The sequence below is a fragment of the Notothenia rossii genome (genome assembly GCF_949606895.1).
Source record: "Notothenia rossii genome assembly, chromosome: 2".
NCBI classification, from domain to species: domain Eukaryota; kingdom Metazoa; phylum Chordata; class Actinopteri; order Perciformes; family Nototheniidae; genus Notothenia; species Notothenia rossii.
Window position 1 is genome coordinate 20,149,230 of NC_136904.1, and position 16,386 is coordinate 20,165,615.

General features: G+C 40.0%; 1 protein-coding gene across 14 annotated transcripts in view; it reads left to right on the top strand.

Annotated features, from left to right (window-relative positions):
- Positions 1 to 16,386, top strand: part of tjp1a (tight junction protein 1a) — a 104,089-nt gene that overhangs the window by 46,032 nt on the left and 41,671 nt on the right. Inside the window, exon 1 of one of the 14 annotated variants that reach the window (XM_079663678.1) lies at positions 4,510 to 4,932. The exons of 12 other annotated variants lie outside the window; for them this stretch is intronic. In XM_079663678.1, the coding sequence (XP_079519804.1) occupies positions 4,909 to 4,932 (24 nt within the window). In that variant the 5' untranslated portion in view covers positions 4,510 to 4,908. Of the gene's footprint in view, positions 1 to 4,509; positions 4,933 to 16,386 lie in introns of those variants that run through there. One more of the 14 variants, XM_079663679.1, reaches the window with a different exon arrangement.

Consider the following 16,386-nt stretch of genomic DNA (forward strand, 5'->3'; position numbering starts at 1 on the left):
TCAGTGTACATGTATAGATTATGTTTCTGCTCTATTATTATAGCCTAATGTGTGCTATAGCCTATAGGCAAGTGCTGCCAGGCACTTTAACTGCTGCTTTTATTCAGTGATTTGAATTAAGATCACACTTTCTGATTATAAAGTCTCAGTTTTAAAGTACACAGAGAAAACCCATAGATTACACATTTAGCATCATTATATCCGTGTCAAAACCGGCGCTAAAACCACATGATAGAAACATATTGATAATTTATTTCTTTATTCTCCCTTTTTTCCCACATTGCTGAACTAAGGCAACTCAGCAGTTTTAAAAATCCCATGGCATATTTGCCCACCCAGCTGTCACTCAATAGCACTGTGGTGAAATTGGATGATAAGAAATCACATACTGGTGCAGCCTTGGCGCAAGGTATTCAACACATCCCTGCAAGATCAACAGTGTTCCTCCCTCTTTTCCTTCAGCCCCAAAATCCCTGATTTCTATATTTCATGCTATTTACTTTTGCAAGAATATTGAAATTATAAGAATTGTTTTCATTTGTTTTTTTGGTTATCAGTCTGACCATTATCATTAGAAAAGAACAACTGTGACGTTTGGAGAGAACAGTCTGTACTGGCCGAGCACATTTACCGAGCATATTTATCTTTTTAAATACAAGGCGGTAACAAAATGTTGCTTGAAGTTTCATTTGTTTTGTTTGCTTTTCTATTACAACAATGAAAGGAAAAGCTAGAATTGTTTTTCATGAAGCATTTACTGGCAAAACACTCACGTGCACACACTCGATTGAGCTAAGCGCCTTGTGGATTGTGCCTTGGGATTTGCAATATTTTTAATTTACAGTCTCATTCTGAGGCAAACAATGGGGTCGTCACGTGGATGGAAAGCATGATGTAATGGCTAGTTTTTCCTCACCATTAACCCAGCATGTTGACTGTTAATATGTGGCAAGCCTCACACAACACACACAATTGGTTTAAATGGAGCGAAATCATGACCGTTGTTTCTTTAATGAGAAATAATCACAGACGTAGGAAAGTGTTGGAATTTGAAGTAGAGCTGCTTTGGAGCCATTCCTTGTTCAGCTACTTGAGATACCGCTGAGAAGCAGAGTGGAGTCAACTAGGTTCACTGCAGTCTCTATTCTCTGGCTATAAAAGGCTCAGCAATCCTTGTCTGCTGGGAGAGAATACGCAAGCAAGAGGCAGAAAAAAAGGAAAATGAGAGATTTGTTTGGTTGGTTGATCACATGGCTGCCTCTTGGAGTAAACGTTCTCTGAAGTTTAAAAGTAGCCTGCTCCACTGTTAGTTACTAAAGACCATTGTTTATTTAGTTCTCAGCACGCTTTATTCTTTATCCAGGAACTGCGTGTAACTCACTTTCTCTTATATTAAAAGCATTTCTTCGCGGCTGTTAGAAAATGCTGTGCTTACTATACGATGTAGGAGGGTTTGATTGATGATTTGTGTGATTGAATATTGAAAAGAATGACTGCATAATTAGAAACAGTCGACAGGTTTATTGGAAGATCAGATTTAGAGGCTCTCTCGTAGGAAGGAAACCTGAGTGATTATTACAAGGATATAATGTGTACACTATATACGTCTTGTGGAAACCCTTTCTGCAGCGGTGTGTGTGTACACTTGATACTAAAGCTGATATGATGAGATGTAAAGTTTGGAACAGTTGCTTAATTATTGTATTGTTGTAATGATTTTAGCTTCTATTTAACATTTATTGTGGAATATAGGTCCATGTTCATTTTAACCTATGGTTTTATTCAATTTATTCAGGTATTTGTTTCCTTATAATCAGCATATTACAGAAGGAATCTATGTCCCTGATTTTATGGACTGATACATTGAACCTTGAACCTTGAGCCATGTCTGGGGTTTATTACCTCCTGAAACCAGATTTGTGTTTACTGTTTAAAGCCACACAAAGCCTTAACAATATTGACCTGGAAGGTAGGGGTGAATTTGAGAGATGCTTGACAGCTAATCCTGCCATATGATACTAATCTGGTCACAAACAGTTGGCCTCTAAAGCAGAGATGTGACATTTGTATTTGAGTATTAGCAGGTTAAACCACAATCCTTCCCTTCACAGCTTTTACTGAATGGATTACTTTACTGTGAGTGAAAGTTTCTCAAAATGAAATCTCGATAAAAAGGAATATTTTAGCTATAAAAAAATGCAATATTGTGGTTATTGTTAAAATTGAAAGAAAAGAACAAAACCAGAAATGAATCAGGCCTAGTTTCTTCTTCTTTCCCATCGAACTCCCATCATTCTCCAAAGAATTATTTGACATTAACGAAAAAACAATAATGGCAGCCTTTAACTTTTAAACTGGTTATTTTTGCTACAAAAATATAATACCTCCAGATGAACGCCGGTCTCGATAATCTGGCTAGGATTTATTGAGAGCTTCATGTCTCCAGAAGGTTTTTATTAGCATGTAGAAACAAAGAGGCTCTGCTGGACCTGCAGGGCGGCCCTAAGTCAACAGGGGGCAGGAGGGATCACACACCCCTAACTCAGGACAGATGAAAATAAGGAAACAACATCTGCTTAAGACCATTCATCAATGCAGAAAAAAAGGTTGATAAAACCTCTTTCATTCATCATCATACATATCATTCAGCCTCCATGAGTATCAACCGACGGCTTTATGTTTTCTAAATGTTCACATTATACTGTTTCACTCTACATTAGGCTTTTACGCTGCAGGAAAAGCTGGGTTGAGTGAACCTTGTGATGCACTCGAACCAAATGTAGGCCTGCATGTTCGCCTTTGTGTTCCATGTGCCTGCTCTTCCATGAGGCGAGCGCACCTGAGCTTTGAAGCTGCCAACTGCCCGAAAGAGCTGTGTCTCTATATGTGTTGGTGTGTGTAAGTGTGTGTGTTAGAGAGAGACAGCGGGATGCAAGCGAAGAGGACAAAGCTTTGATCACATTGGAGTGTCACTAACGTCTTTCTCCTCTCTGCCACAACATCTGAGGTACCGTCACAGGTGTGGATGCGTGTGAGCAGCACGTAGCAGAGGAAAAGCTTCTGATTATCGCCCTTTTTTAAAGCGATAAGCTTACGTTTGGATATTTGTTATTGTTAGTTGACACACCATGATTATGTTGAACATACTGCTATCAACGCTGGTCGACCCTGAAAGACGTTTTAGAGGCTTCAGAAGGAGCGAGCGACTCGCATCGATACTCGTATGTACCATCCTTGGGGCATGTTTAAAAAATTCTGTTTTTAAATGCATGTTGATGTTTTGTTTCTAAGATTTGGTGATAACTTGTGGTGAAATGCTTTCTCTAAGTGGATGTTTTTTTTAAAACACTACATTATTAGTATGTGTTTCCCTGTCTGAAGTATTGGTGCAGGTTTTAAGAGTAGCTAGTCTTGATCCTCTTTTCGACGTGACCTGGCCTTTCTGGAGGTCATCCTCTGCTTCCAACCTTCAAGACATGTGTGCTGCTTCTGACTGGCGGTATTTTAGCCTTGTAGGATTATGTCTGGTGGGAATTAATTTGACCACCTACACTGCCACAAAGCCCTCCTCCACAGTTGAGCGAGAAAGACACATAGGAAGTAATCATAAGAGCAGCTAGATTTAGGGAATGTGATTGCTCAGTTTGTTTGGAAAAGATAGGGTGTGTCTCTGAGTGTGTGTATATACTTACTATAACATGTACTGTAACCGTTCAGCCTGAAAACCTTTATAATGTCACACTGCTTCATCATTTGTGCGTTCGTCCTGCGGTCCACTTTTTATATAGCACATACTGTTTGCTGGAAAAATAAGTAAACTGTGAAACAATACAAGCTGAGATTGTTGCATCCTGTGGGTGGGGTCTGGTTTAGGAAGTCATAGGAACTTCACGGAATGGCTTTTGTGGTTTCCTGTGAGGTGACTTATCAACCACAAACCCTTCTAATTTATTTGTGCTGAGAAATGTTTTCAAAAAAGGACTCTCTTTTTTAATTGACTCATTTAGTTTTTTACAAAACGACCCACACAGAAACCTAAAAGGGAAATAGCCATTCTAACTTTTCAGATATTCTGCTGAAATATTTTTTACACCAAACTTGCAGCATTTTTTCAAATAACGGCATTGATTTTTCCCACTAACATGAGATATATAAGAGTCTACTGTGGTCCTTATGTGAAATACCATCATCACGCAGTGTGAAAGTGAGCATTCAGCATCAGCAGGGACAGCGGCGTCGCTTCTCCTTGTATCCCGGACTGTTTATTCTACGAGATAACAGGGGTGGCCACTTTAATTGGCGCAGTGAAAACATATACACAATCAAGAAGTATACAGTATAATTAAACAATAGTACAAAGTTATTCCTCTCTTAATATTATAATCGTTATAAGGGAAAGTTGTTCGTCGTAATGGTCAATGCCCCCGTTTATTTTAGAGACTTGCACCCCTCTTTGCATGCAATGGTCCGCTCCGCCCAGACACGACACGGCCGTTGCTTTCACAGCAGAGCTGGGAGAGGTTTACACAGCCTGCCATTGCTGCACACCGTGCGAGGGATGCCTACTCTTCCCAACTTTTCATCCAGAGGTTAGCGACAAAACGTCAAAGCAAGGTGGTCTTATTTCCCTTTTTTATAGCTCGAATTTCTTCCATGAATCGATATTTGACTGGACTAACGTTAGCGTTTCCGAAGATAAGTGAATGAACTTTGGACTTTCCATACGGCTTTTCGTGACATGTTTCCCGTCGTCCTGGATAAAATAAAATAACAACGTAGCCCGGCGTGGCGGCAGCTGGGCGAAAATTCAACTGGAAAGGGAAATACCGCTCTCGCCCCGAGTGATTATCAAAACAAAGAGACAACAAACTTTAACCTTCCACTTTTGAAGCGGAATAGGAGTTTTAAATGACCTCCAAAGCTTCAAATAAGGTGGGTAACTTGGTCGGATGAGTGTGAAGTGTTTCGTTTCAACATTACGCTGCAGGTTTATGAAGCTAATGTGTGTGATAAACGGAAGAGCTAACAGTGGCTAAAATAGAAACGGTGGTCAACTGTGCTGTGTGTTGGGCTAAATAACTCTGGAGACTGTTGTAAGTAGTAATAAAATATTCCTAATGGCGCTGTTGGATATGTGAGAGAGTGTTGTTGATTGAGTTTGGCTAAGGCTTTATTCTGAAATCTACACCTAGTAACATAATTTAGCCCTCATCCAGCATTTCTTTTTGTACTGCACTAGGTTCAAAATAAATAATCAGATTTTAACTGGGTGTCACTGTTGATAAGCCGTCACTGATAACCCAGCTGTGTTCATAGTAGGTCTCAGCTCTGCTACCTGTTGATATCTAGACTAGAGTCCCAGTCATTGTTTATTTAAAAAAATGGCTGGAAATCGCTATCTAAAACTGACTGAGCCTCGGAGGCAGATCTTCTGCTAAAAGATCCTATTTTTACATGATCAATGTTGCCCTATGAAAGGCGTTTTTGAGAATTTGGTTGTTTTAAGTTGTCTTTTACAAGTTGTGTTTCATGGAAGGCTTGTATTGTAAGATGATGATAACAGCCTGGGGAAAAAATAGTTACCAATTACCTAAAGTGATCTATCGTTTTGTTATGTATGTGGGGGAATTACCTTTCACTAAATATAGTGTTATACATCATTAATGGCCTAATTAGAAACTTTTCACTACTTTTGGGAACCCCTTCACTTGTGTTTATAGCCTCAGTGTGAGGGCTATTTTAAAGCCACCAGTTAACTATGTTATTTCCCCTTGCATCTCTGTATCAGTTATGTGTTGTTGCTCATCAGTCAAACATAGCTGGATGAATACCTGTCAAGCTTTGCATATTTTCTAAATCAATATTTTAAATTATAATTCATCAATGAAGAATTGTTTCAAAAGAAGTTGAAAACTGCCTGGTCAGGTGTTTACTATCAGTAGAACAGACTTGGAAATATACTGTATTATTACATCATAAGTAGCCAATATACCTCCACATTTTCCTCTACATGTGATTGCAATGTTTTTTTTAATAATTTCTTTTTTTTAAATTAAAAATCTTCTAATTTAAAAATGGATTAATCCTCAATAAGACCTAAACATGTTTACACAGCATTTTCAATAGTTATGTTCTATTAGAGAGTGAGGAATGTGCTGTGTTTGTCAAACAGAAGTGTTGATATTCAGGTTTGGTTGGTTTACCCAGTTAGACGAAACCAGCTCTGTCATGTCAGCAGGTGACGTTATGCTGCACTGTATCCGAGCACTTGGTCACACCTTGACTTAAACTTACAACTGTACTATGTTTGCACTTGGCAATGAGCCAAAATGTATTTCCTGTGCTCATTAGTAGTTCCTCTACACTTTTGTATCACTTTCTCTTTATTCTGCTATTTAATTTGTTCTTAGTCGTGATAAATGGACATCTTGCCTACTTATTTCAGGTCCGATTGTTCAGTTGACGATTTGACGTCTCAAAGAGATGAAAAGCACAAACAAGTATGACTTGCCTTTCAACTGCATTACCGTTCCATGCACTTAATCACTCATTGTCTATCATATTAACTCCCACCTCATAAGTTGGGATAGACTGACCTGACATGACATCAGTATTAGTCACAAAGTTCGGTTAATGATTAACTTCCATACAATGTTTCCACGCTGTTTCAGGAATGGACGAACATCTGTAGGTGTGGTGACTTCAAGTGTCAGAGGTCAAAATGCTAATGTTGCGCAAAAGTGTGTCATTAGGTTAGCATTATGTGTTAGTAAATATTTAGCATTAACTAAATAGTGACAACTTAGGTAAAAACAATTAGGGTTAGCAAAAATAATAAGAACTTTGTAAGAGTTCACTTGATGCTGCCTTTCCTTAGTATGCCATGACTGACCTACACTACACAATAACAGTTCATGTTAATTGCTCATATAGCAGGATGCATTTCTATGACGACGGAAAAGGACATGTCTTTCTGTTTAGTGCAAGAGTTCTTGCCCAGGCACCAAGGAGAGAGGAAAGGATGCTGTTTTCAAAGCTTGAAAAAAAGACCCAGGGAAGAGAGTGACTTTCTGAACAGTGTGTAGTAACATAACGTTGAAGCATATTTAAAATTGAATGGAATTGTTAAGTAGTGATGTTGGTACAGTATGTTAACCAATCATAGGTATTATTTAAATCTGAACTTGATTGAGCTCTTTAAACATAGGTTTTTAAATGAGCCAGTCATTTATCTGATATTGAACAAGCTAAAAAACTAATGAATCCACTGAAGATTTGGCATCAACTCTTCCTCAGCAGAGTGCATGATGGCCTCATTCTTCTTTGTGTTTGGCCTTCAGCCATTCCTGTTTACTTTTGTGAATGCAATGCAAAAAGAAACATAATTCAGAGCCTCAGCAGTCCCTCAAGCCTTCAGACTTTCTGAGAAGACAGACCGAATAAGTTTAACATGCATTTGGTTGAAGGAGGTAGTGTTAATTAGAGTTGCACAGCGGGCCAAGAACAGCCTCTGTTTTGCTTTGATGATTACACAGCCCTATTTACATCACTGAGGAGGGAAATGTAATTAGAGGATTGGGTGCTAGGGAGAGGAAAAAGTCCTGCTGGTGTTTTTCTTCTGTGTCGTAGGCTCCCCGCCATTTCTGGAGAATCAGGGGCAGTGCTGATGTGGCTTGTAATAAACACAAGATAGAACGGCTTGTAATAAACACAAGATAGAACGGCTAATGTCTGCCGTGTGTGACAAGGAGTTATGCCATCAGATTATAAAGCATTTATCCCATTTTCTGTTGAGACACTCTCCAAGCTGCTTCAGATGTCTTCATTTTAAACAGAAACAATGCAACTTGAAACATTATTCTTGTTTGACGTTCATGCATGCAATGAGAACGCTTATTGATACTGATTGTCACAGGTCATCTTGGTTGAAATGTCACAGAGAATACTCAAACTCACGATCAAGCTCATTTTTTAATGTCCAGCTGCAGCCTTGGTGTAAAACCATGAGACACAAAACACACCTAAACTCATTCCTTCTGACACTAACGGGCCAGTCTATGATTTGAGGCATTTGATTCAAAGTCCTTCCTGCCCTTAAGCAGTGCAGGTGCAGCGAGGGCTGTCTTTCTGTATAAAGGAGAGGGCTGCCAGTGGATCACAATGAAGACAGCAGCCAGAGGTCTGTTCCTTCAGCCTGGCTTCAGCTTTTGGGCTGTGACCTATCTGGATATTAATACAAGTAGGTTATTCATTGGTTGAAACAAATGTCTAGGCATATGTCCAAAGACCTTGAGAGACTTGAATTTACATAACAAACTGCAACAATTGCAATAAAAAATACTGCAGAGTATGCAGGGATGTCCCGGTTAAGTTTTTTGCAGCCAATTCGACTAAATTAGAATCATTGTAATGATATTTGCTGATGGTCCCAACTAGGGATGTCCCGATCACCTTTTTTTGCTCCCGATCCGATCATTTGATTTTGACAATCTGTCTATACCGATTTTTCCCGATCCGATCTTTATGCAATGCATTAAGAGAAAAAAAAGGTAACAGATAACGGCTGGTCATCCAACGCGATGAATTCAGCTTTCTTGGCTGTTATTTTTTTGGCCTTTTCACTGTTCTGGGGCAGTTTCTCTTTCCTTTTAAAAGTGTCGGTTGTTTCAGTGCCGTTACCTGAGTGGCCACTGTGTACTCGTCGTGTTGTTGTTTGTTTCTCAGGTGGCGTATTAGATTGGTCGTGATGAACGTAGCTCTGTTCTTTCCACCACGCGGAACCTCCGCCTTGCAAACATTGCATCTGGCTGTTACACTGCCTTCGCTTTCAATTTTATAATACTTCCAAACTCCTGACATTTTCTCTGCCCCGACTCCTGAGTCACCAGCTGAACGTAGCCTCTCGTTAGCTTACTGCTACTATTAGACACTGCGCCCTGCCCCCTCCGTTTCCAGATTTGAGAGAAATAAGCAACCAGGTCTATGAAAACAAGCCCAAAAGAAGCAACACATACATGATGTGTAATTTTAAACCAAAACTAAGGCCTCAGGATGACTTTAAGACATGAACATGGTCATTTTTGTTTTGTAACATTAAATAAAATAATTTAAAAAATGTATAAATAAAAAATTCCCGATTTATTTTCTCCCGATTCCGATGTTTTGAAAATCACGTGATCGGCTCCGATCCCCGTGATCGGATCGGGACATCTCTAGTCCCAACCTGATATTGGAGAGTGGATGACTGCACACATTGTGTTGCTGTGCATGAAAGCTTTGTGGGTAAAACAAAGTTTATTTGAAAGCAAAGGATCGGATCGAGCTAAATATAGCTCAATAACTGAAAACGATCAGTTTCAAAATGCCTTTTATACATTGGAACATCACAATGTGATATGTCCCAGGACAGAGTATGCTTACATTGACTATGATTGTGTCCAGATGGCCAGCCCCACTGTGCACAGATTTGTTAAAGAGTCGAGAGTAGACAGAGGCCTGTCTGGAAACAAATGTTGAGAGAAAGCAGCTGCTGTTCTTTCAATGCTAGAAGACTGTGCAGTGTGACAGATATCAAGGACATAGGACCTGCTTATCCTTTCTTCCCTGGAGGAAAGTCCAGGGCAGAAACACACAGCAGGAGGCAGGTGGATTGCAGAAAGAGAAAACCAAGAAAAGCAGAAAATGCCTTTTGAGGGAGGGGTTATAGGAAGGGTGAAATGGAGAAGGAAGAAGTGGGAGGGAGAGATGCACCGGCTATAATCTGAATCACATGGCAGATCTTAAAAGACTGACTCTCCCTCCTTTCATCTTCATTTTCAGCAGAATAACTCTTATGCTTTTACATGTTATGAAGACAATTCTAAAAAACATTAATATCTCTTTCCATATAATTGAATTGCAACCGGAAAATAGGGTGGAGTACATTTTCTTGAGGGGTGTTGGTCTCTGAGTTTTGTGCAAAACAATCAACAAATAGTTGTGTTCATTGTGGTTTGCTAATGCTATGCATAACACGTCTTAAGGGGGGCGTTATTCACAGCAGGCTGATATTGATTGACAGTTATCTATCTGCGTGTTTGAGTAATCAACATGAACCCTTGCGTTAGTCGCTTGGCTGTCTTGGACGTCTTCTGGAATAACATGGGTGTGATCCTGAATTGTTGTTCCTGTTTCTCCTAAACTTTCCACCAAAATCTGCTTCTGGTTAAAAAAAGTTGGCCATATTGCAAAGTTTCATTTTCAATCATGGATGAGGATTTTAGAAGTTTGAAAAGATGTAATTTAGTTTGTTTATTGGTCATATTTTTATCCGACTGGCCTTTGGATGTTTCCAGACTTCAACTGTCTGAGGTGAGTTTTCCACATGGAATGGGGCTACACCAGCGGGGAGTTGCAAGCACAACCAAAAACACCCCAGAGACCTGAGCACTGGTCCATTATGTACAGACTGGAGTAGTTCTGCTTTTAAATGAAAAAGTCTAAACATATTTCACAGATCTCCCTCAGGAAGATCATCCTGCCGTTAGCCCTTTGTTTGCTGAAACATAGTGGCCAGTGGAATCAACTGATCCACCACCTTTCACTACCTGCTGATGCTGATGGAGATTGATGGAGGGAACTGTAATATAATATATCTCTTTTTCCTCATCAGGCAGCTTTCCTATCCATGCTAGGGCACTTCACACCACCCTTGCATCCTTTCTGGCAGGGAAGGGCAGGTCTCTGCAGGGATTTATCATTCCTACTGCAGGCATAGGGGATTTGATACAGGGTGTTGTGTGTGTGACACAGTCACAGAGAGAGAGGGGGGAGTGACAAGAGAGTGTACATGTGGAAGCCCTGGCTCAGCTGGTTAGGGAAGAGAGAAGGATGCAGGAACACATTTATCCCAAGGCTTGTTGCCCTACATGCCTTTACACACTTACACACACACACACACACACACACACACACACACACACACACACACACACACACACACACACACACACACACACACACACACACACACACACACACACACACACACACACACACACACACACACATGATTTGCTTATCTTTCACAGTGTAGGGAGGCAGCCCGGTTTGTGTCTGGGAAACAGAGTCATCAGCCTGTGGGGGACATTGTCCGCTGCTTTAGACGATATAGGGCATAAGCATCACTAGCAGTGTCTGTTTCCCAGATATCAGACTTCTGTCAGAGCGTAAGCGTATCTTAGAAGCCTTTTACAATTGAGTTTATTAGACCCTCCAGACAAACGCGGGCAAAAATCCTTGATTATGTGGGCTAAAATCCTTGATTATGTGGGCTAAAATCCTTGATTATGCGATTAAACATGCAGGGGTTTTATGTGATTTTATTCGGTGAAATTGCGGAAAGTTGCGAAAAAGAATAGATTTTTTTTTAAATATTGGGCTGTCTTATTTATTCTCTCTCACACAAACCCCTTTCCTATTCAATTAAACACATTCAATGTTTATTTATTGTAAAAGACACACACACACACACACACACACACACACACACACACACACACACACACACACACACACACACACACACACACACACTTCTCCGCCTCATTCTGTTCTCATTTACTCGTTCGTTATCTGACCAGCTTCAATCTTGTAGGCTACTCACTTCGTTTCTTGCAGCCCTCGAAAGGGTTTTGGAGGTTGATTCCTCGGTGAACGTGAGTTGTTTGGCTTTCTTGTCCGCAGCAGCAGAAAGCATTTTTCGAATGTTTGAATGAATCAAAGTGGGTCGTCACCGTCGATTTTCTCTAAGACTTATGCTCCAACACACAGTTGCACGGGGTGCAGAATAGTTTCCCCCCACTTTTGTGAAAGACATCGGGGTACTGCTTTGCCCGGTCTTTAGCAGAAATGTTCGTCGGTAAATGAGATGGATCAGATTTTTTCATCTTGGTGTTTTCTCTCTCGTGTGAGTTCCACACGTTCACTCTACGGTGTTGTTTACCTTCTTAACTTTTTTTTTTTCTCAACTTTGTGTGGAAAAATGCGGGGATTATGCGACCTTTTGATAAATATGCGGCCTTTTAAAAATCTGCGCCATTTTGCTGATTATACGGTAAATTCTGCGATCGCAGGATCGCGTTTTTCTGGAGGGTCTAGTTTATACACTGTTATCTTGTCTGACCATAGAAGTATTATTTCCTGCTAAATGTTAATATTGCCGCATGCAAACATAGAACTCTTCCATTCGATGGTGTTTTTCTATAAATTACTCTGGGGTCATCCTCTTGTAAATCAACCTCTGTGTAAAAGGAACTGTGTATATTCTTTACAGTGTACCAAAAACCCATCACCTTTACACATCTTAAACATGCGTCTTTGGGTTGCTTGAGCTGATGTAGTTCAAAAGTGCTATTAAATTAAGTTCCAAACTATATTCCAGTGTGCAGATACTGGTTTTCTCCTTCTTTCTAAATCTGCTTTAAAAAACAAGTTATTTTTGCGTTAAAATTGTTTTAAGTTAACATGATCCAAAAACTAAATAATGAAATACTGTATTACAAACCTGTTTAACATGCAGGAATGCGTGACTGAGTGACTTTCAAAAGATTTGACACGGTAAACCGAAAAATGCTGAAACATCTCAGCCCCTCTCAATATTTTTGAGCAGACCAAACTAAAACCAGACTTAACATAACGTAGCTAATGGCTCAACAAGACTGGGTTTTGCTTTTAGTTAAATATGGATATCCATCCGTGCACTACCGTCACATGCGTGTGACCTGGCTCTCTCACTCCTGGTTCCCATGAAGACCAGAGCAGCAACCCCTTGTTAGCTGAGTCAGACCTGAGGGTGTGTTTTCTCTCTCTCCACATCATCAGCTCATGTCTGCAAACTGAATTAGTTTTCATTGTGCGTATACAGGTTAATAACTATGAGGTGGTAATGACAGTTAAACATTTACATTTTTGTCATCGATGCAAATGCCACTCATAAAGATCTTTCCCGTCACTTCTTGATGATGCAAGTTAGTAAAAACAACAGGTTTCAGTTCATAGAATGACAGCTATGTGTGTGAGTGATGCAAGAGGAGCCACAATGGTATGTGTCAATTTTAGCGCCAATATGCAGATGCTTCCACCTGTGAAGTGTTGCTGTTGTAGCTCAAAAACCTTTCATTTCACAGATATGAAAGGAATGCTTCGATGCAGGTCTATTCAGAAGTCAGTCCTGTTGAAATTGTTTTATTCGAGCATAACCTTGACTTTGTATTAGGGCTGCTCAATTAATCGTATTTTAATCGCAATTACGATTATGGCTTGCAACGATTACGAAAACAACGTAATCGAAATAAAACAATTTTTATTTTATTTTATTTTTTTTATTTTTTATTGGTTTTTCAGTTGATTTATAATTAAAGTTCAGGGTAATCAACAGTTAAAAACATACTGTTCACATTATTTTCTCTCCAATAAATTGATGTTTTCGAAGTAAATGGAAAATCGTTTTTAATAATCGTTCGTGATATCAATTATTGACCCAAATAATCGAGTTTATGATTTTTGCCATAATCGAGCAGCCCTACTTTGTATCTGCAGATACTGTAAAGGATCTGGATGTGTTTCCCTCATTCCTGTATCTGTAATGACATTCACTCACTGCTGAATAACCAGAGGATAAGGCTTCATTACAGATGTGTTCTTTGCTCACTGTAATTAGTTCATCAAGTGCATTGGGGTGTACGAGCTTCCTCTCTACTATCAGTCTTTTTTTAGATGTCATTAGAAGTCATTTATGTATTATCTCTCTGAGCTTGTGCATCTTGTTAAAGAATGCATGCACCCCCTCCCAATCTCTCATCTCTTGAGGGAACGGTAATTATGTTGCCAGTTAAGTGCTGGGAAAATGGCCGCTCCAACAGTAACTCATTAATTCACTATAGATTCTGCCCCACAACATGCCTATTGTAGCCCAGTCCTCAGAAGGCTTGGGAATGCCGTTGAGTGGGCTTGGCCCCTTGTTTTATGGCACCATGTGATCGTGCACACCATGAGTTGCGGTTCAGAGTTTCATAGTTTGAGAGATGTTTTGCAACGTGAAATGTGAAAGTCGTAATGTTTTTATTTCTGTGTCAAATATTCCAACTGCCTGCTCCAAGTTCATGTTTGAATATTCAAATGTTGCTCCCATCATGATCGTGTAGTGTTTGCAGTTACATTGTGGCAGACAGAAGCTTTTATTACGGGTGGTTGCTGGTAGTAACTTACTGTGACCCTCCTGTGTGGACTGTGGAGACAGGCAAACATGAGTGAGAGACCCCTGGCTGAATCACCCCTTTGTTTAAAGTGTGTGTGTGTGCGTGTGTGAAGCGTCATGTACAAACCCCAAGAATACCAATGTTTTGGTTTCACAGTACACACATCACATCACTCCTATAACTTATTGAACCCTGTGTGGCTTATCTTCTGATCTATAACTACTTGTTATGCTCACTTGGAGTAGTGTAGTATGTTGCAATGAGAAGTTGGCATTTACAGGTAGTTGTATGTGTCATGCCAACTGAAAGGCAATTTAGACGCTGCTATACGAGTACGACACTCATCAATGAATTGAAGCCGACTACTGTGTTACAGGATCGAGGTGTAGAGGGCTGCACATGCACCGTTCTGTCTTTATTTTAAATAATTCATCATGTTTCCCACAAGTCTTTGAAATCCTTGAAGGTTTGTCAATACGATTGTAAAAAGAAAGGTATTGACATTTTTGGAAAACAGACTTGTTATATTGTAATGGTGTATAGAAGACATTGTTATATTTAATGTATTTTGTGCAAGAATAGATTAGAAATATATACTTTTTTTCAAATGACACACTGTGACTCAAATAGTCTTTGAGATTCTGTAAAGCTTGCTTGTTGTCATTAGAACATGTCTTAGTGTTTAGGCACTATTGAACCTTTATCTGTGTCTTTGCTGTGTTGGTCCTTTGAATGAAGGCAATTCAGCTGATTAAATGTAACTATGTTGGGACCATATGCCTTCAAACAGATGTATAGGTGTAACTGTGTTAACGATTGGTTATATTTCTGGTTAGATGCCAATAGATGTTGTAGCTAATCAGTTTAATTGTATAGTGTTCAATAAGAGTACATTTAGATCAGTAATGAATTCAGACCTAACCTCAAACGCAATAAAAATATCTTGTGACAATACATTTTCTTTTTATCACAATACATAGCAACACAGGGCTCCCATTTATCGACACATTTACACTGAGATAAATACTGTGATTGATCAGTAATCACTAAATCACTGCCAGACCATCACTCGTTTTACCTTTCCTCGCTGATACTTATGAGATATTTATTTTAGTTCCCGATATTAAAATGACCCAGTTACTTTACATCATCAACGTTTTTCAATTGTTGTGTTTTCTGCTCTTGCTTTGTGAGACAGAAGAATGGCAAAGGAGTCGTACTAAACCACAGAGGGAGATTGAGGGGGGCTTGGAAGGGGTACTGTACTGTAAGGGAGAGAGCTGTGTGAGTGTGAGAGCGCTGGGCCTTGTCTCCTTATCTGCACATTCCTGTAGAGTGTGTGTGTGTGTCATGGGAGGGGTAGGGTGGGAATACTGATTGTTATGTGTGTGGTGATTGGCTGAATCCTAAGGTTCCAGTGCTGGATCTGGTTATCTTTCCCAATGCCTTGGCTCACAGTTTCTGTTTCCACAGACACAAAGTGTGTGTGTGTGTGTGTGTGTGTGTGTGTGTGTGTGTGTGTGTGTGTGTGTGTGTGTGTGTGTGTGTGTGTGTGTGTGTGTGTGTGTGTGTGTGTGTGTGTGTGTGTGTGTGTGTGTGTGTGTGTGTGTGTGTGTGTGTGTGTGTGTGTGTGTGTGTGTGTGTGTGTGTGTGTGTGTGTGTGTGTGTGTGTGTGTGTGTGTGTGTGTGTGTGTGTGTGTGAATGCTGAATGCTGAATGCTGAATGTTTTGTATATATAAATATAGTCCCCCAGATAAAAATATGAAAACAACAACGTATTACCCCACTTTTTAGCATTCCGTAGTACACCCAGTATAATCACTGCTATTAGTGAGGAGGTAAAAGTAGGATAAGATAAAGAAAGCTGATGACAGTGGCCTTTGGAAATGTCCAAATGTTGAACTTAACCAACGGAAAGGAATGTGGAAAAGTTGAAAGTCAGATTCCCACCAGAAGTTACCATCCTGTGACCTCAACACTGGGCGCCTCTAGGCAGGGAACAATTAGTGTGGTTGAGCTCGGATGACTTTGCTGCTGGCTGAGCTGCACATGAGATGCTAGCCTAGTCATGCTAGCCTAGTCATGCTAGCCTAGTCATGCTAGCCTAGTCATGCTAGCCTTGCTAGCCTAGCCTTGCTAGCCTTGCTA